Source organism: Buteo buteo, chromosome 5 (assembly GCF_964188355.1).
Source record: "Buteo buteo chromosome 5, bButBut1.hap1.1, whole genome shotgun sequence".
NCBI classification, from domain to species: domain Eukaryota; kingdom Metazoa; phylum Chordata; class Aves; order Accipitriformes; family Accipitridae; genus Buteo; species Buteo buteo.
In genome coordinates this window covers 24,413,231-24,434,021 of record NC_134175.1, presented here as the reverse complement: position 1 = coordinate 24,434,021, position 20,791 = coordinate 24,413,231, and the positions used below count along the sequence as shown (strand labels likewise).

Below are 20,791 nucleotides of genomic sequence, written 5' to 3'. Positions count from 1 at the left end.
CACAGCCTCACAGACAGCTGTAAAGGTGTAAATAAAGAATCTGGAGGAAAGCAGAGCCTGAGCTGGCAATGCTGCTAACAGAAATGCTTGTAAGACTGTAGCTGCAGAAAGCAAAACGGAGATTTTCTTTTGTGCACAGCACACTGATGCAAAACACAGATTCTGTTTCTTTCTCTGGCCCTTTCTGGTTCATCAGTGGCTCCTGTTGCTTACTCGGAGTCATTCTTCTGACCTTCAGCATTACCAGCAAGTCACATCTCTGTTCCATGGAGACAGCTGTGTTGCCCACAGGTAATGCAGGTCTTAAACTCCAGTTAAGTATTTGAGAACTGAGATAAATTATTCTCTGTTCTGGAGATGATACTTCTGCAGAGTAGATCTGCCTGGCAGGCGTATGAGAGATCTTTCTCATTTAAGAAGCTCTCCTGCACTGTCCAGGAGAATATAAAAATACATGAAAAATAAACCAGAATCCACTTGGTAGATAACATTAGTCAAAATTATTTTACTACAAAATTTGGTTACTGTTTCATTTTGGTTGGTTTCTAGGAAGAGGGTGATCACAGATTTACTGTTGGTGCATTAAGCAAGATAATGTGTCTGCTGTTGCTTCAAGACTAGTGCTAATTGACCAAGCAACGATGATTTCAACATAACTAGTAAGACCAGAGCAATTTTAGCTTTTAAAATATTTCCAAGTCTGAGCTGTGGCTTAAGCCCCAAATCTTTTAGTTTTGATGTTGCAATAAATTTTGTGAATAGAATGCATTCAGAAGGTGGACAAGGGCAGGGTTTGTAAGAAAGTGCTGTTTTTCTTGTGCATACCTGGGCATACTCTACTGGAGTGCTTCAGCTGCAGAAAGAATTCAAAGGTTTTCACTTACTTGAGAGCACTGAAGGAAAAAATAGTCTATGCTGCCTGTTAAGAAAGAAACAAAGCTATTATAACAAAAAGTAAGTTACTTGTACAGATACAGGTTATTTTGAATTTTTCAGACATTTGACTTTATATCTGGTAATTGTCAGCTTTGTATAAATAATTCCATTTACCTTACTTTCAGATGACCAGTTCTAAAGATAATCTGTTAATAAAACAGTGAAAGCATTGGTCTGAAACATCAATTTTGTGTGTTTTCTTTCTGAACTCATTGGAAGTGTTGTGGTTTTTTTAAACAAGACTTTCCAGTATTTACCAAGTTACAAAACTTCATGCTTTTATACTATGGGTTGAACTCTAGAAATACCACGTATGTTCCAAGCATCAAATAGAATGAGCAGTGTTTGTTTTAATAGTTTATGCCTATAAAGCTTGCAGGATAAATATATGAAGTGGCGTTTTTTATGAATTAAACCTTTAGGCACTGACATTCAGAAGTGGGTTAGAAACATAAGCAATGGAGCTATACCTTCTTGCCAACAGACAAAATCTCAGCACAGATACAAATTCTACCTAAAATTCTCCTGTCAAGTTTAAATATGCTGCTGATAATACCTAAAACTCCATGCTTTCCCTGAATTTCTTAACTGATTTGATAGTTCCTTGAAACAGAAGAATGCTATGAAAACAAGTGTGATCTGTATCACTTTGGGGTTCTAACATCTGACCCTTTCCAATCTGCAGAATTTTGCTGAGGTGACCTACAGTATTCAAACCTCAAGCTCTTTTTTTTATTTTTACATGAACAAAACAAATGGATGATGAAATTCAGGTACCTAATTTAACATTTTAGCCCAAACAAAGAACTTTGAATACTGACACTTGCCCTCCCTCATTATAGGATGGGAAAGGAAACACTTACTTTATTCGTGGGGAAGTCCCCTGAATTTCAGGGACTTTCCAGAAGATTGAGTTTCAGAATATAAATTTACATTCATATTACATTAGATTATCATCTTTAATCAGTGTAATCTCTAAGAACCTTCAGTCCAGTCTTACAGTATGCTATTCTGATAAATGTGATGTGTCTGTTAATATTTTCACACTGTAAAATTAACAGAGACTCTGGAAACAAATTACTTTGGAATAGAAAGATTTCAGGTAATAATAAACACGTTTATATGGTTATCTGTCTCTTGTCACATTCCTGCATATGCTTCCATTAAATCATACCTGGTATGTAATTTAAATGATTACAATTAAGGAAACATCTGTATGGAGGTGATTCCTTTCTCTGTTACAGGTATAAGATTACTCTATGTTGTATTCTTGGCTGTGGGCTTGGAACACTCAGGTTAACCAGAGTGATATGAGTCTGTGTAATGCTCTGGTTTTGTTTTGGTTTGTTTTTTTTTTAATAAGTTGTTCCTGAGCTGCTCTGAGCACCAAAAGAGAGCTGGGTGATCCGTTATATAATTTCAAAGTAGCTTTAGCTTTGTTCACTTAAGCATTTGTCATGGACCCAGTAATGGAGACTATGTGAATCTCTGTACCACATATATAGAGCAAAGTTTGCACAGGAGGCACTGATATTAAATACCCTCATCTTAACAACATCATAGTCATACTTCCCTCTCTCTAGGAGAGTAACTCTGTTGAGCAGTCAATCATCGCTCCCGTAGTTGTTTGCTGAGAACAAGTTTCAGTAGTTTCCCCACCTTGGAGATAACCATTTATATGACACAAACGTGTGTAGAGTCTCTCTACAGAGTTGCACGCTGCCACAGGTTTGGGATTGCAGCAGTTCCTCCAGCTGATGCCTCTGACCTGGGATGTTTAAAGGTTGCTTGGCACATGGATAAAGATCCTTACAACATGTTAAAATGTTGTCAAATATTTCATGCAACATTTAGGTGGTTCTTACTCTGCCAGAATGAATGATGGGGCAGTAAAAGGCCGTAAGACACACAAATGTGTATGGAGGAGAACAGATATGATCCATCTGAATGACGCTGGCAGGTCAAGTGGAAATCTCAAGTCCTGACAGGTCTACCCAGTGGAAAAAAGGAACACATGCACCTTCTTAGATGGATCTTAACCTTGCTAACTTGGCACCATTTTCTGCTCCAATTGTTGGCAGGGACACAGTCCTCTCTCCTAACATCTCCCATTTTTTCCCTGTCACTGGGGAAGGAGAAGGTCTCTATTGGCTTGCAGAATTAGCTCCCCTTTCTGTCATTCTGGACTGCCTTAGCTCCTCTGCTGGAACACCTTCACATGCCAATGTTTGCTATGACAAGAGGTGGCCCAAAATGTTCTGCTTGTTGACCAGCACCACAGGATAAATTATTTATTTGGCATATCTAGATAGCTGGGTGGTACCAGAGCGCTGTTTCTAAGTTGCTCGGTGTGCCAGGCAGGTGGAACCTCCCTCCTTACGCAGAGGTCATGAAGCTGCTTTAGCATGGCGCTGAGCCCAGGCTAACAACCCATACTAAGAGGTAGGGTGTACCAGCTTGGGCGCAGGGCCTCATTAGCAGAACAGAGATGTTAGTTTATTGTACTCATTGCTGCACTCACATTACTTAGGTTCAGGCTGCATTAATACACCCCATGGCTTTTAGGTGGGTGCAGGTTCACTCCAGCAAGCTTTCACCACGAGCTGAGCAGGTGCCGTGTCCCCCTCCCCACTAGTCTTAGTACAAACGTAATCGTATCTTCCTTTTTTTATAAAAAACTGCCATCAGACTAGCGCGTGGTCACAGTTTAGCACTGAAGTTAGAAGGACAAGGGGAGTGGCTGGCTTCACATCACTGCAGTCAGTTCTGCTGAGAGGTCAGCTTCAGATCTCTTGGAGTCATTTATTCGTCAGTTCTCCACCCAGTGCTGTTTCAGTCAAAGGTAAAAGGAGAATTTGACTAGGGCCAGAAATTAAACCTCAACATGAGTGGCTATGCTGGTTATTAATTTGCTGGTCCTGTACCAATTAATTGCAAAGAGCTCGTTACTGGAGTTTGTGATGTATTCAGTGAGAGCATTAACTCCCAGATGCTGTCATAAAAAATTATTTTGCTCCTATTTTACATTGTGTTAAAGACATCTGAGTACCAGATACGTTGTGATAATTTTTGTTAAGTAACCAGCAGCTACACACCACAAGGTGAGCCACAGTACTTTCAGCAGACACATGGAGAAAAGAGGTGTATATTTTGACAGTTTCACGTGGTTTCATTTTTGTGAAAGGAAAGCTTCTTTCTACAGTTAGTAGGTATTGCAAGAAATCAGCAATAATAGAGAAATTAAGAGATAATAGAGAAAAGATGGTAAGCTGTAGTAAAGTGTGGTCAGTTTATATGGAAATGCACTGCATAAATATATTGGCAACAAATATGTAAGAACTACAAAATGTGCTGAATTCTCAGAAACAAGCAAGTTCTCATGAAGTCTTTGTGAATAGATTGTATATACTGCTCAGGACATCCTTAAAAATCTCTGTTTTCTCTAAAATTCAGTTTGCAGATACCTTTCAGGTTGGGGTTTTTTTGGTGTTTTTTTTTACTATACATATTCACTAAAGGTGTTTATATGTAGTTATCACAATTCTGTCACACATTAAGGATCACAGATGTAAAGCATGTGAGTTAGTCTTTTAATACCCTAAGTGCATTCAATATGAGGACAGAGCATTTATAAATAGAACGTATTTTTGGATTATGTTTTCAATAATAATAATAGTCACCCAATGACTTTATAACTTTTCTGGGATTTGTTTGGACATTTTGTTTTGTCTATGTGAAGACAGATGGTATTTTGGAGGAGTTACTGAATGCGAAGGGGTTAAGACAGTGGAGAGGCATTTGCTTGCTTTTCATTGTTAATGCCTTAGGAAATGCTTGCTCTGGTCTCTCCTCTTGGGCTCTTCTACCAGGCTCTTTGCAGACTGGTGTATCCACATAAGACCTATCCCAACTATTAGATAAGGTTAGGAAGAAGGGGGTTTTTTTAAGTATATATATTATCAGTAGAATTAAAATATATAGTTTTGGGGGGTTTTAAGCTGTGCAGGAGGATTCATCCTTGCTTTTAGTGCCCAATTCACAGTCTTGAAGGGAAAGGTTGTGATTCAGTTAGATCCCTTGATTCTGTATCGAGCAAGAAGAGGCAGTATAGATAAAACCTGTATTAAATTATGTGCATGTACCAAGTGCTTACTGGATGCTCTTGTATTTGTTCATAGAATCTGTGATACAAGAAATAAATTGCAGTTAATTTCTGCCATAGTCTCTTCCTTTTAAAAAGCTTGAAGGCAGAAACACTAGATCCTAATACAATGCCAAGAGTGTGGAGTCAAATCAGGAAAATCCAGCATTGAAGAGTATTTAAGCAACTTTCACTCACGCACCTTACTGATTCACCATCTGCCTGGTAAATGTCAGCTTTCTTGTGTTATGCTAAACAGAAAACAAAATCTAGAGGTGATTGCTGATTTGGGTGCTCACTGCTGTAGGAGTGAGATTAGATTTTTGGTCTTCTGCCCTGCTCTTTCTTTATTGAAAGGGAGATTGAGCATGCAACACAAGTCATTTGTTCCAATACTTTCATCATTTGCATATCTAAATCTGTTAAGTATGAGAATTTTTCACCAACTTTGGAAGTACAGCTACAATTGCATTAGAAGTTTTGTTGGAAACGTTGTGTGCCAGAAAAGTTTGGTACGCATGATCTGGGCTCCTGGTTGCATCTTCTGTGATCTGTATGAAAATACTGCATTGTTTGCCTCTCTTGCATTGGCTGTTACAGCATGTATTCAGTCAGCAAAGAGTTTTCAGGCAGTTCTCCAAGTGTCATATTGATGGAGATGGAAGTGGGAGTGGAGGTATTACATTCAGCTGATGGTCTGATTCTGCTTTGTGCAAGATCTCTTTACAGTGCGATTTTATTTTTCTTGTAAGTTCAAGATCAAATGTTTTAACTCCAGTGAGAGGAAGAATTTTTCCAGCTTTTATTCTTCGATTTGCCTAGCAGATTGCTGTGTGTGAATGCAAATAATCTGAAGATTCTTGTCCATTTTTGGCATTTTCAGTGGACTTGGCTGTTGAGGCCATTCTTTTACTTATACTTCCACTCGGTTTGCCCGGCCCTTACACTGCCCTGACCCAGAAGCTGGCATGATCGTCAAGGGGCTATGTGGTGAACCCGTTCAGAGAAATGGTAAAAGGTAGATTTAAGATGAAGCAGCAAACATAGGTTGTGTTCACAGTATGGCGCACAGTCCTGTCACCCTGAGGAGAGGGCAGGAGGAGCAAATCCCCAGGGGGAAGGAGCAGGGGCAGTGCCAGTTTGGGATGGCAGAGAAGCTGTGGTATAAATTGCAATTCCTGTGCCAACTCACTGTAGTCATTAGTGACAGAGATAATTATGGACCTGTCTTGTCCTGTTCAGCATTTATTACTGGTTCTTTGAAGTCCCATGTGTTAGCTGTAAATAAAATTATTTTTCTCTGAACATTTTCAATCTGGCAGCCATTGAATGGAGTTCATAAAGTGGCTGTTGAGCTGCAGCTGAAAGGGCTGCCGCACTGCAAGGTAACAGTAGAAATGTTTACAGATTTCATGTGAATGTCCTCGGTAATTACACTGAAAAGGTGGAAACAGATAATAGCATGTGAGAGCGCTGTTTGATGACCTTTTCAGTGCTTTCATGGTGGATCTGTGGCTTTATAAAGCCACATACAGTACATACAGAGTGAGTCGAATTCCTGGAACTTTGGTTGGTGGAGCTGTCCTGAACAATTGTACTGGCATGCCTGCTATGAATAAATCCGAATACAGGGTTTGAGAACCAGGCATTGCCTCCATTTCCCTTCCCTGAGCCCCCTCGCTGCCCCAAGCCCTTCGCTGCTGTGAGCTGCTGGGTGGCTGGATATTGAACTGGATCAGGAACCTAATGCGGCAGCAGGGGTGGCCTCTGCAGGTGATGGCTGGGTGAATGTCTGACTGGATGTGGCACAAGTCCAGCTCAAAATGGGCACAGGTTGGTTTGGTCTCTGCTCTGCACTGTTTTTGGAGGCTGTCATGTTGTTCTTCAAAATCTGGGTGTGTACTTTAATAAACCAGAAGTCATCATCTAGCTGTGGAGGAGAAAGAGACTTCAAAGTGTGTCACTCGGTAAAGCTGTGCTTGTGAGCAGGCTGTGATGGTAGGTGTGAGGTGTAAAGCGAACCGTGTGGCCTCAAGGTGTAGTTATATTGTATGGCCAGTAACTGTCAGTGTAAGCATTAAGTGATAACCGCGTATCGGCACAACAGTGTACTAAAGACAAAAGAAAGGCTTGTGGGGAGAAGTATTGTGTTTTACTGTCCCAACCAGTAGAACTGAAAAGCACAGAAAGCTTTAGGGCATTCAGGACCTTCACATATGAAAGTGGATGGAAAGTTTTATCTGCTGTAATAGCCACAGTGAGGTATTTTGGTTCTTGGATTTAGTGGTGTTTGGGAAAGGACCTCCAGCTTTTTTCTCCAGTCCATCCCGGGAGACAAAAAGCAGCATTGTCTGCAGAGCCGGAAAGCTCTATGGCTCATGTGAGCAAATGAGAAGCCAAGGAGCAAAGCCTAACGTTCAGGAGAGATGCTGGAGTTTATGAGGATATTTGGGATAGGAGATAGAAAAAGGAAGTAAGAAAGCAAGATGCGCCAGGGGGACCACAGACGTATCAATAGGTGGGTACTAAAGAATGAAGAAGATGACATGAAAGCTGTGGGAAGACAGAATTATATCTTCCTGGCTCTGTAAACAGATGGGAGGGGGGGTAACTGCTCATGCTCTGAATACACAGCATTGATGCTCACTTTAAATAACAGAGATTACAGGAGTTACCATTATCTGTAGCACATCTAGTTCAGCATCCTGTCTTTAAGATACTGAAGATCATTACGTACCTCAAAAGACTACTGGAACCTGCAAGAAGTACATGTGACATAATCTCCCTCCCCCATGAAAATCTTTATTTGAATTTTTAAGGATTAGAGATTGGTTTAAATCCAGACTCATGAGGTTTTATCTTCCTTTCAGTTCTGCACTACTTTTGGTATGAAATGACCACACCAATTCTGGATATTCTTGGATATTCTTGTTATCCATGTGCATGCCTAACCCCTGTTTGAATCCTTATAAATTGCTTATCGTCAGCAGCATCAGTGCTCTATTTGTGCAGTACACAAAGTATCAATGTTCATATTTTTTAATAGATATTTTTAAATCTTCATTTTTATACTTTTAAATTTGCCAGCTTTCCACTTAGCTGTTCTTATAATTAGACAGTGAATGTTTCTTGCTTACTTACCCTGTTACTAATTTAAGTATTTTTTTAGCGTTTGAAGCATTTCTGTCCTTTCTGGGGTAAATAATACAATTCTGTCCAATCTGTTCATACAACACGTTTTCATTGCCCCAAATGCTTGCTTTCTCTGAACACACAGATTCCACACAACCCGTTTTTAAGATGGACTCCCAACCTCTGCACTGTAATCCAGCTGATGTATAGGGTCCATCTATACAAATAAAATTTTTAAAGATTACCCTGTATCTTACTGCTGTTGCAGTCTAACACTTTAGTTTTTCGTGTCATAGATGTGTGTTAAGCAGAAATCTGAAGTGAACTATCTGCAGTAGTGCCAGGCCCCATTCACAGGTTTATGCAACTAACAAGACACGTTTATTTGGATTTTTCTACAGTGTGTGTACTTCAGTTTCCCCTGCATTCTGCAACTGTTTGTGTTTATTAGCATCCATCTTCTGCTGTCCTGGTGTATATTCAGCTATTACAGTTAGTTATCTGCTGCTGAACTTCGTTTTCCCAGTCCTGATTTGGCCAAAACAAATTATTGGCTGTTTCGCTCTTTGGCTCTTTACCTCCGGAGTTTCAGATCATTAGTATGTTATTAAGAAAGTATTAGTAAGTATAATACTAGCTCTTTTGAACTAATAAAGAAAATTGTGTATTGCATAAAAGTCAAGAGTTAAACCGTCTCCAACCAGGTAATCTGATCAGCTTTCTTAACGTGTTCAGAGTTCATAGCCAGGGTGTTTTAGGCAAGCAGACTCTGGTTTTCCAACTCTGCTTGTTAATAGCTAACTGTTTTTTCAGTTAGTTTCATTTAGAATACTTGGTTCAAGATGACCTACAGCAACTACTAATTTTTTCTCAAAGTGGGGAGGTGTGTCCTCTCCTGACAAGATGGAAAGTAGCCTGGAAGCAGGAAGGAATGAGAACATGTGCTCCCTCTGTTCCCGTATGCCTCCCCTGCTCTGGACAGTTGTTCCCCACCAGGACGCTTCCAGATCCCTGCCTCCATTCGAGAAGTCCTGGTGTGATGGCTGCCAGGGAAATCAGTGCCAGGGAGCAGGAGGAGCAAAAGGATGGGGTGGTGGGGTGGGCCTGAGCACCCAAAAGAAAAGAAAGACACGGGGGTACTGGTCAGCAAAGCTTGTCTAGACTAGGGGTATGTGACAGCTTAGAAAGGGAGTGTAAGGATTAGCATTCATTTGTATGTCTGGGGAGGTTAAGGTTTCAACAAACATAATTTCATCTGTTACACTGTAAATTGAAAGAACTAATAGGAACTGACAACCTTTATTTCAGCCATCATGGTCTTATCCATACACACAATAAGTATGTTCTAGGTGCCTTGTCGTGTATATCTTGGCAATCTTAATCATATCATACTGTTAAAGCAAACATGAAACAATGTAGTAATCTGTATCTGGAATATAATGTTGTGATGCTCAAAAATCTGATTCCTTCTTTTCCTCACAAGTTAACTGTAAAAAGTAGTAGTGAAGATGTTAGAATACAAATACTGTGATGTATAAATTGAACCAAATTCAAGAGTACTTAGAACGTGCAAATAACACGAAACTAAGAGCTTGTCCAAAAACTACAAGTCATGTTGGAAACTCGTTTGAACTGCATGTGTGAAGATGTAAATCTTGCAGGCAGCTTGCTGCATTGCTTGGTGCTTACTGTAATGAGGATGTTCCTTTTAGGTGTTCATGTTAAGAATTTGATTTCCGAAATGTTGGTGTTGTAGAAGAGGGAGCATCTCAAACAGTTAACACTTTTGCTGATTACATATGCAAAAGGTGATGCAAGTGTGGAAACTAAGCTTGTAAAACCAGAAGTCCTTTGCTGAATAGCGTGTGAGAGGATTGAGAATTCTTCCTAGGAAAACATTGCATTTCTCAGCAGGAATTTGGCAACATCTACCATTGCGAACATTGCTAAGTACCTGATTCAAGAGACTCCTCACTTGTACATTTCATCTGTTTCTAATCCCATTTGTATAGCAATTGACTCCATACTGGAGTCATGATTTCTATCAGCAAACAAAAGCATTTATTAGTTTTGCAACATACTTGAATTTGTAGCTGGGAAATTGTTTTTTAAAGTTCTTTTCAGATACTTGGCTGGGACATGTTGCTGATGCAAAAGATCTGCTCCTGAAACGGTTCCGATGAGGTAGTCTTTTGGCTGGAGTCACCATGATACATGCATAGGAATTGGGAAAAAGTTGTTGATTTGCTTACCTTGGACAAACTGGCTGATACTCACAAAAAAGTGATAAAACTAGATACCTCCTTAAAAATGATAAAAATCAAAGGAAAACCTATGGTAGTCTGGTTTGTAGTTTGCACTTTTGAAAATGCAGAATACCCCCAAAAATTGGACATATAACATGGAGGACTAAGACTGTTAAAATATAAGGTGTATGTTAAAGCTGGGATAGAGAACCACTTAAACTGTTGTCATGAATGAAGTCTTTAAGAACTGTTTGCTAATGTATATTACAAATAGTAACAGTGCATGGATTTTCTTTCGTGCTTTGTGGAAGATGAAATGCAACATGGAGAAGACTTGGTACTGTAGGAAAGAATGGGGTTATTGTATTTGCATGGACATAGGCTATTCTTGAAATACTTACAAAAAATGTAATGTCTAGACTACTTAAAATGCTGAATTTACAATTAATTTCTTTCATGACCAGTTTACAAGTATATACATACAGGTAGAGTATTGTTTATCTGTGAGCATTTGTTGGTGTAATACCTGGTATATGTGGGACAGAAATCATGGCAACAGGGAGAGGCATAACAAAATTCCAGGTGCTTAGAAGAATTTAATTTGTTTTTTCCAAAAATTTGTAAGTTTTCTTTCATTGTTAGTGTTTAAGGAAAATCAGGTTTAATTCTTTTCATTTCCAAAGAGTTTCTAAACTGATGTTGAAACTAAATGATTGGTACTTAAGTATTTCAGTATACACGCACGCATACACACAAACACAAAAGCTCATTTGAACAGTCATTTTCAATACTGAATATATAGATTTTGATTTATATACATTGGCTGGCTTCCTTTTGATGTGAGATGCAGCTACTACTTTGAAATGCTGTTTTATCTTTGTTGATTAGCAATCATTTACTGTAAGACAGACATTTCCTATTATACTCAGGGTTGAAGTGTGACTCTACTGCTTTAGGCAATACATCTCCAAAGAGTATTCTCTTTCCTGTAACACTGAAGTATAGTTTGCATTGAAACAGAAGTTTCCCTGACTTTGTGTTTAAAATGTGGTCACACAATACACTGCATTCACACTTCTAAGTCTTTTCCTCGGGGATGGGGGGGGTTGGGGTGGCCAGTAAAGTTGAGCAAGGAGAGGGGCATTTCTCCTTCTTTCCACCTTTCTTCTGATCTGAGCATCCTCTGCCTCCAGGCCTTTTCCCAAAGCAGAAATGCTCTCTCTACTGGTTGTTTTGCTCCAGCTCTGAAGAGAAGTGTGCTGCCTTAGGGTGGCTAGAGGCCTGAGTAGATTGGGCAGCACAGGGTGGTACACAGTATTGGTACTGTGGCTATGGAGGTAATATTGATTTTTAATATTTGCTATTTGGAGTTCTGTATAATACAGTGGTATTGATAGATCACCATTGGGAGCATTTCCTTGTATGTTGAAGTTATTTTTTATATATTAAATATTTTCTTATCAGTATTTAAAGAAGAACTGAAAAGTAATTTTCAAAAATCAGTGCAGAATTTAACATTCATTGCACTCTACTTACATGCATGAGTTTGGAAGTTATGCAACCTCTTTTTATAGAGTTGTATGTTCTGGTGATCTAGGCTTGCTCCATTATTGCTTAGACATGTAAGTGTATTAGGAACTAAATGTGGTGCAAAACTTAGGTCATGACAAACTACTATGTACCTCTAAATATAAAAATATTAATTTGCCGTAAGGGTCAAGTAGAAATGGCTTCCATCATTATGTATACTGACTTTAAAACTACTGAGTAGAAAAGGCTAAGTTGCTGTGACATAGGGCCATACACAGACTGGTTGTGGAAAGAAATTGCATGGAGGTGTTGCATATTTAGTTCAGATGGAAGAACACTGAAAACTAAGTGCCCAACACAGAAGCAATTGCTATTGGTTATCTGCAAACTGCAGTTGCGGGGGAGAGGGAGGACTGTAGCAGGGCACATTGTCACCTTGGCACTGAGGGAGTGCCCTTCCTGACAAACTGCCGGTCATTATTCCAAATTGCGGAGGCACTAGATCATCATAGTGCCATTGCTCGAGCAATTTTTTTAAGATTAGCAAAACACATTTTTTCTGATCTCATTATTGGAGGAGACTGGACCTGTTTTTCAGAAACATTACACACAGAAAAATCAGCCTGAGGCAGACACCTGGCATGAAAAAAATTTGCCTGAATGCTAATAGTTTGGCAACATTTTAATAAGCAAATGAAAACAGTATATAGTAATGGGAATTCAGCTGCAGTGATTGCTACCAGATCCACCAAGAATAATGGACTTGCATACCAACCCAGACTTACGACAAATGTTGTGATTGTAGGTAACTAAATGACCATGGAATCTGGAGCAGAGAACCAGCAGAGTGGAGATGCAGCCGTTACAGAGGCAGAAACCCAACAGATGACAGTACAGGCACAACCACAGATTGCAACGTTAGCCCAGGTATAAAATCATACGATGTAATAGTTTTACCTATTGGATAATTTTTTTAAGAGGGATAATGTCTGCTCATGGGCCTGAGAGAAGGTTCCATTGATAAGATTCTGAAACAGGTGCGATGTGTAGTTCCTTTGATATTTGTCTTCACATTTTTAAAGCAGTAGAGATTTTTAACTTCCCATCACACTAGGCTGTGTTAGTTCTGAAGAACTGTATGTGTGTGTAAACTGTGTAATGTTAATAGAATAATGAATGAAAATATTTCTAGCATTCTTTACCACAACCATACCACTGGAAGGTATTTTTTTCAAAACATGTAATTTACTGTCTTTTTTTTATATTGATTGGATTGTTTTGCTGTTATGTTATCTGTTGGAAACTTGTCTATAGCACTCAGTTTAATTCTGAAGAAAACAAACTGAAAATATAGATAAATAATGCAGCAAATACAACATCTTATCATATGGGATTAATATTATAAACATCATAATCAAGTGGAATGACGTGGCATTTGACAGCTTGTGTCACCCTGTTGTCTCAAGAATTTCACAGATTTGTTGGCTGTTTAGAGAGACGGTAGTAGATCATTTATTATCCCCAAATTATTTTGGAGAAACAAGAAATGCGATCCCAGCTACATCCCTGATTTTGGAACCTGGTTTCATTCTTGGATACACTGATGGTTGGCAGAAGCAACTCCATTGTGTAAATGAGGACAGAATCTTTTCGACTCTCTTCTGTAATGATTTAATTTTAAAACTATTTGCAGTCTGCAAAGAACAAACAGGTTTTTTAGATCTCATAGTCTTTTTAAGTGGCACAAGTGTTAAATCACTTACCATTTTATAAACGATTAATGTCTTTTTAAAGTCATTACACCTTTTGGTAAACCAGAGATAGTACACTTCCATTCAAGTGATAGTATAGGGATTGGAGCTGTTAAAATGCACAGGGTGATTTTGTTGAGTGAAGCTGCAGTGTGAATTTACAGGCCACCAGCTGCCCTACACCAGCTTGCCTCTTTGGGCAGTTTTCTCACTGTCTAACTTCGGCACAGGATGTAGGTGGTGCGAATAACACTTCAGTGTGAACTGAGTGGAAGTAGTTTTATTTCTCTTGCAAAACCGGTAAACTGCTTCTCACTTGATATGCATTAAGATTTAGTCCAGAGAAGCAAGAACGTTTTAAATTTGTGTGCTAACATACTACCCTCCAGGTAGCTGATCTTACAAGTATGTAGTGGGCTGAATGCACTTTACTCGGGCAAAATTACCCTGGTACTTGAGTGAGAATTTTTTCCAAGTAAGAAAAAGCTATACAGCTATGGTTAAAATCCATGTGAACGACAAAAAAAAATGTTATATTTTTCCTAATTTCCTCTGTTGTCATTCACTGTATTATTTGCACCTTAGCTTTTCCCCAGGCTTTATATTCCTTGTGGAGGTGATATAACATTCTAAACATAATTCCTTGTCTTGGTCACATCAGTGTTACGTTACTACAATATTTTTAATATGTGAAGTGGCAGTGTTTGGCATTAGGGAGTGCCCTCAGAGGATTAGGCAAATCTAAATAACTAATTATGTCAATTTAATTAATTCATTATCTCTTGTAAGGTCACCCCTCCTGTAAGCTTAGTTTAATTGCTGCATTTTTAGTGAGTTCAGGGTAGTTTTCAGAGTCAAAAGGAAACTCGTTCCAGTTCCACGAGGTATGAGTCAGAGACATGTGCGGAAGTTACACTCTGCTGTGGGCTTAATCCAACCGCAGAGTGGCCTCCAGTTGATCAGCTTTGCAGTCATTGCCAAGGACTGTTTAGTCAGACATGCATTATTAAAAAAGGTTGCTTGGTAGAGGAATATAATTTGCCAGAGGAAAGTGCGTTCATGTTAATCTCAGCTCCGGTTTCTCTCAGATGTGAGTGAAGTACCACCATGTAACGCTGCAGCTGTTTTCCTGAAAAAGGAAGGTAAAGGCAAACACAAGTTTGTGGATTAGGGAGGGACAGCTGTGGAGGAGAGAGATCTACATGTAATTCCCTTTAATTTTGTTGTTAAGCACGATTTCCTTCTAAGTGGTGGATGTTTATGGAAATTCAGAGATCAGCTACTGCAGCTTTTTGAGAACCACATGTTCATGGGAGCAGCAAAGGATTTACTTCTGCATCCGGTACATAGCAGCTCTTTGAGATTAGGTGGGGCAGCAGTGCAGCCCCTTCTCGCATGGTAGCTACACGGGTGCAATTTCTTGAAAATGCCGTTGAACACTGGAGGATTGTTAAATTTTCCAAACCTGGGTGTCTAGAAGAAGGCTGTCTAGTCAGTGACCCATGACCTGGCTGAGGTCTGCCAGAGCAGCTCGTGCTTGCCTGCAGCCCTTCCCTGAGGGTTGTGATGGCGCGCGTCGGGCGCAAACCGAGGGCCGCGTGTGCTGGTGCGGCAGCCCTGGCACCCTCCTGCCTTTCGGGAGCCCCCCGGCCATGAACACGTGCATCGCGTCACCAGAAAGTAGTGTGGAGTACTGGATGCGCACCGGGGCAACTGCCCAGCCACGTAGCAGCCTTGGTGCGTGGTCCTTCAGCCGCCCATCATGGTTCTTGTGACCTGCCAGAGTGAGACTTCCCCGCGTGACGTGGACAGCTCGGTGTGGATGTGGCTGTCCTCGGAGCCTGAGCCCCTGCGCAGGACGCGCGTGGCTGTGCACGCGGTGCTAACGTGCCGTGCTGAAGTCGTTAGCCTATCCCTGTTGGCACGGCCACTGTGCCTACAGGTCTGCGCTGGTGAAACAAATTGTGTTTAGGAACTGAGGGTTTAAACTGTGGGCAATTTTTCCTCATAGAAATAACTCTTAAGACTAGAGTTTGTGTTGACCCGTTACACTGAATCACAATAACTGCATACAAGCCATTTGTTTCCACTGCAAACCCATGGGTTTTCCGTCTGTACACATGGTCAGTTTTCTTCATTTCAGTGGACTTTGCCAGCTACTCAATATGGTTTAGTCTCTGGAAAGTCTGAAAGGTGTGACTCCCTAAAAATTTTTAACTGCTTACATCTGGCAAACACTTTGCATTTTCTTGAGTGAGAACAAAAATAGCTCCACTCCCATATGTTTCTGCCTTTGACTCAGCAGTGTCTGTAGGAGTACACCCATGTCCTAGCAATATCTAACTGAGGTAAGCGAAAGGTAATAATGTGTTTTTATTAGGTTACCTCAAAATAGAGGCAGTTGTGTTTTTCGCATTCTTGTCAGTGGTTTTACAAGCAATGTTTTGAGCCTGCAGAAATTCTGCATTAGATTAATTTGTAAAGTAGGTCAGATGTTGGGCTTAGGCAGTTAAGGGGGTTTTACATTATGCTGAAACATTTGGGTCATCTAACTGGGGTCTAGAAGAGATGTAATTCTTTCACAAAAAAATGTTCTTGGTAGTGAAATAAGAAGATTTTGCAATAACCTGATTTATGCTCACTGTCTCTTCTTTGCAGGTATCTATGCCAGCAGCTCACGCAACGTCTTCTGCGCCCACGGTGACCTTAGTTCAGCTGCCCAATGGGCAGACAGTTCAAGTGCATGGAGTAATTCAGGCTGCCCAGCCATCAGTTATTCAATCTCCACAGGTCCAGACAGTTCAGGTACTGACTGAAGAAATTCCTAGTATGTGAATTGGGCCTTTTGTATAGTCCTGCCAGTTCACTGGTTTCTAATGTGTTTGTGTCCTGGATTGTGTTTTTGTGTATATAAACTTTAAGAGCATGTTGAAGGCAAAATCTGTACAGTATTTGCTACTCTGTGACTTTTTTTCTGTTCTGGTTTAACCACTTTTCACTTTCAAACATTGCTGACTTTCATTTCCCTTTAGAATTTGTTTGGTGAGTTTAACAGCTTCATGGTTTTTCTTACAGTATTACTCTACTTTTCATCTCTACTGTATTTTCATACATCTTTATTGAGTAAGAGTTCATACTATTCTGAAGTGAACAAAAGGGATTTTTTTTTTATAATGTAATCTTTAATCATTAATGAGGCTGATATTCTGGGATGACAGTCTTTGCTAGTTAGAAAATACTTGCATTGGTTTACAAAGATGTCTGTATGTTAATGGTTCTTAAAATAAACCTATCAGTTCTCTCATAAAAATGGTTTTAAAATTTGCCTGTTGAATGGTGTTTGCTTTGTAAAGCCTTAGCATATTCTCTTCTGTAAAGCAAGACAGATAATGCAATATGATGAGGTAGCTTGAAGACATAGGAGACAAGTAGTCTGAAATCTTTAAAACCTGTAACTTTTTTTTTTTTTTGAACCACTTTAAGCTCAGTGTTACTGAATGCAGAAACAGAAATTGCTTGGTGTACAGCAGCTACACAGGACAAGGACTGTGCATCGTTCCTTTGCTATTAGTACACTGAGCTCAAAAAATGTTTAATTTTTAAAAGTAGATATCGTGACTATTTGATACAGGTATTTAGCTGGTGTTATTTTAAAAAATAATAAGGCATGCCTAATTTAAAACTAGGCCATTCTGATAATAATCTTCGTTTACTCCTTGTCAGCTCTAGTGCTGAGTTTCTGGCAGGCTCTACCCTTCTCAGCCACTGGAGTCAAAAGTTTAGAGTTTTAATCTATCGGAGGTGAGCAGTTTTCAGAGAAGTGCACAAGTTACTAGCCCAGAGGTGGAAGATAAGAGACAATGAAACCATGCTTGGAATTCACCTGGCTTAGTGCAAAGCCAGGGTGTTTGGATATTCAAAGCCCTGTAGTTCACAGTCAGCCTTGGACCTGTTCAGGCCCTTTATCTGATAACTGTGAGATTTGGGCGCCAGCAAGCTTTTTGAGCCTTTAGGAATCTTCCCTACAGTGCATAAAATGTCAGGCTGTGAGCTATGTTTCTCACACGGGCATTTCTCTATTCCCTGTGGCTAGTGTTTGTATATTTGTCAGGTGACTGTAGTCTTTTGGAAAACAGTCTCTGGTTTTATGTATTGGAGCTGTTTTTACATTTTTGGCACACTTTGAATTGAAAATTATACACCACATACAAACATTTTAGCTTTCCTTCATAAACCTTTGTCTTTTTTTAGCACAGGCATTCAGAATTGCAGCACTGCATTATTTTTTTAGCATCTTCACGTATGACACTTTCCTGACAATTTCCCCCCAAAAGGCAGTCTCTCTATAACATGTCTACACAATTATTTATAAATTAATGTTTCTCAACTTCAGTATTTTGCTCTTTGTTTCCAAACACTTCTGCTATCTTAATTTGGTTTTAGTTATTCTCTCCCTAAATTTTACTAAAAAAATCTTTTTTTGTTTCCTTAAAATGGATGGAAACAAGGAATCCTGGAAAGCAAAAAGTGTATGAAATTACTGTTTATATTTTCTTATTGGAATATTTAAATTGTAAAGGACATTCTCAGTGTGACACTGTGACACTAGATAACTGACTGTGGTCATTCTTCACTGGATCTGTTACTAAACAGCCTGCCTTTTCTGTTCATTGCCTAGGTAGAAGCACTGTAGAATACTTGCATTGTAGTGTTTTTCACATTTCCTTGAAATAAAGACATTGGAAGTGTCTTGTTAAGTTTGATCGCTGTTCTTATTTACAGATCTCCACTATAGCAGAAAGTGAAGATTCACAGGAATCAGTAGACAGTGTCACAGACTCACAGAAACGAAGAGAAATTCTTTCCAGACGACCATCCTACAGGTATGGAGGTTAAAAGCAGAAGCATTTTGCTCGATGGATGCATTCTTCATGTGGGGAGTGTCGTGGTTTAACCCCAGCCAGCAACTAAGCACCATGCAGCTGCTCACTTACTCCCCCCACCACCCAGTGGGATGGGGGAGAAAATCAGGAAAAGAAGTAAAACTCGTGGGTTGTGATAAGAACAGTTTAGTAGGACAGAAAGGAAGAAAATAATAATAATAATAATAAGAAGAAGAATATGACAATAATAACAATAAAGGAAGTAGAATATAAAAAACAATAGCACAATGCAATTACTCACTGACTGATGCCATGTTAGTTCCCAAGCAGCAATCCACCTCCCTCCCCAGCCAACTTTCCCCAGTTTATATACTAGGCATAATGTCACATGGTATGGAATATTCCTTTGGCCAGTTTGGGTCAGCTGCCCTGGCTGTGTCCCCTCCCAACTTCTTGTGCCCCTCCAACCTTCTTGCTGGCTGGGCATGAGAAGCTGAAAAATCCTTGACGTAGTATAAACACTACTTAGCAACAACTGAAAACATCAGTGTGTTATCAACATTCTTCTCATAGTAGATCCAAACCATAACACTGTACCAGCTACTAGAAAGAAAATTAACTCTATCCCAGCCGAAACCAGGACAGGAGACAAACAGTGTAATTTTATAGTTATTTTGACATTTACCATTTAACTGAAATCTCTCTTCTGCAATGTCTTTCCATGGAATAGGATGTAAAGAGTATAAGAAAATAGGAGGAGGAGGAAGAAACCTCAGCTGTTACACTCAAGTTAAGACAGAAATGAGCTGAGAATAAGCGAATTGCCACATTTGTGAAACGTTGAGGTATCATTGTGCTAGGTGCCTTAGAGGTAGCTTTAATGGATACTTAATACATGAAATACACTGAAGCTTTGCAAGGAAGTAACTTCTTTATAATCTGTAGTCTGCAAAAAATGAACTCTATTGTTTTTCATTATTGTTGAAATGCTAGCAGCAATCAAACAATTCCTCTCTCCCATGAGACTTTCAATGAACATGTGTTCTGTGGCACAGAGAGAATTTCTGCTTGAGCAAAATTGGTTGTGTTCAAAGTTTAAGGAGTCAGGGTGTGAGTCGAATGTAGTGATAGGCATCTAGTATCTTTAGTTGTCATGGCAAATACTTCTGTGGTTAAGACCAATTGAGGTGCTCCTTCACATGGTATTAGTCATATGTTACTTTATTAATTAAGCCCTTGCACAACTTTTTCTGGCTGTACTAAATCTCACTTTTCATTCTTAAAACATGCTAAGTAGCGTTAAGGAACAGCTCTGGAGTTCAGCAGGTTTTAACTGACCTGTGGATTCCTGCTGCTTCAGAAAATTCAGATGCTTCTTTTTTCTTTATGAGCATAACCTTAGAAATATAAGCTAGACTGTAGGCCTGAGCATCTCTCAACCATATTTTTTTTTTTAGCACTTGCAGATTATTTTCTACCTTCTTCAGCAGCCTTCAGGGCTGTTCTGCTGAAGATAGTGAAAATCGTTGCTGAAGATCCCTAGCCATAATAGATCTGTGAATGTATTTTTATTTGTGAGGAGCAGTGTTGCTAACTTCAAGGCTGCCACAGACTTCCTTGCAGTCTGCTTCTGCAGTGAGACACTTGCTTTGACTATATATGGAAGAATGGCTGTATATCGTGAGACAACAGAGCTAAGTAAACAAGCAGCAAAACTGAGAAGAGGGTACTTGTGCATGCTAACTTCTGTCTGAGATGGACTCCTTTGCATGCACTGATGCCGCACCAATCTCTGTCCTCAAACCAGATCCTGGTGACTCAGCAAAGCTTTGTAATTGTAAGACTTTTATACGCAGCTCAGCCTCTGGGCTGGCATAGGTGTCATGTCAGAAAGGCTGCACCAGACTACTGCTGTGCTTAATGAGTTCCTGGTTGGCATTACTCAAGCTGCTGTAAGTGGCCCCAGAGACAAGATAGGTGCAGATAGGTTCACAGAACTGAAAGCTATACCTTTTCCTCAGAAATTCCACTTTGATCCTGCTACTGAAGTACATCATGTGTTCCCCATGTCAGTTTATAGCTGCTATATTTGTAAAGCTGCCACCTTACCTTCTATCTTAAATCCATCTTTATGGTGGCAAAGGTGGGTTTTAACCACCAGATTGTAACTGA

General features: G+C 39.7%; 1 protein-coding gene across 4 annotated transcripts in view; it reads left to right on the top strand.

The window, feature by feature from the left end:
* Window positions 1–20,791, top strand: part of CREB1 (cAMP responsive element binding protein 1) — a 41,996-nt gene that overhangs the window by 7,418 nt on the left and 13,787 nt on the right. For 2 of the 4 annotated variants that reach the window (XM_075028198.1, XM_075028197.1), the window contains exons 2-4: window positions 12,791–12,912; window positions 16,395–16,541; window positions 18,519–18,619. In XM_075028198.1, coding sequence (XP_074884299.1) covers window positions 12,799–12,912; window positions 16,395–16,541; window positions 18,519–18,619 — 362 coding nt within the window. In that variant the 5' untranslated portion in view covers window positions 12,791–12,798. Of the gene's footprint in view, window positions 1–12,790; window positions 12,913–16,394; window positions 16,542–18,518; window positions 18,620–20,791 lie in introns of those variants that run through there. The other 2 variants (XM_075028199.1, XM_075028200.1) reach the window with 2 other exon arrangements.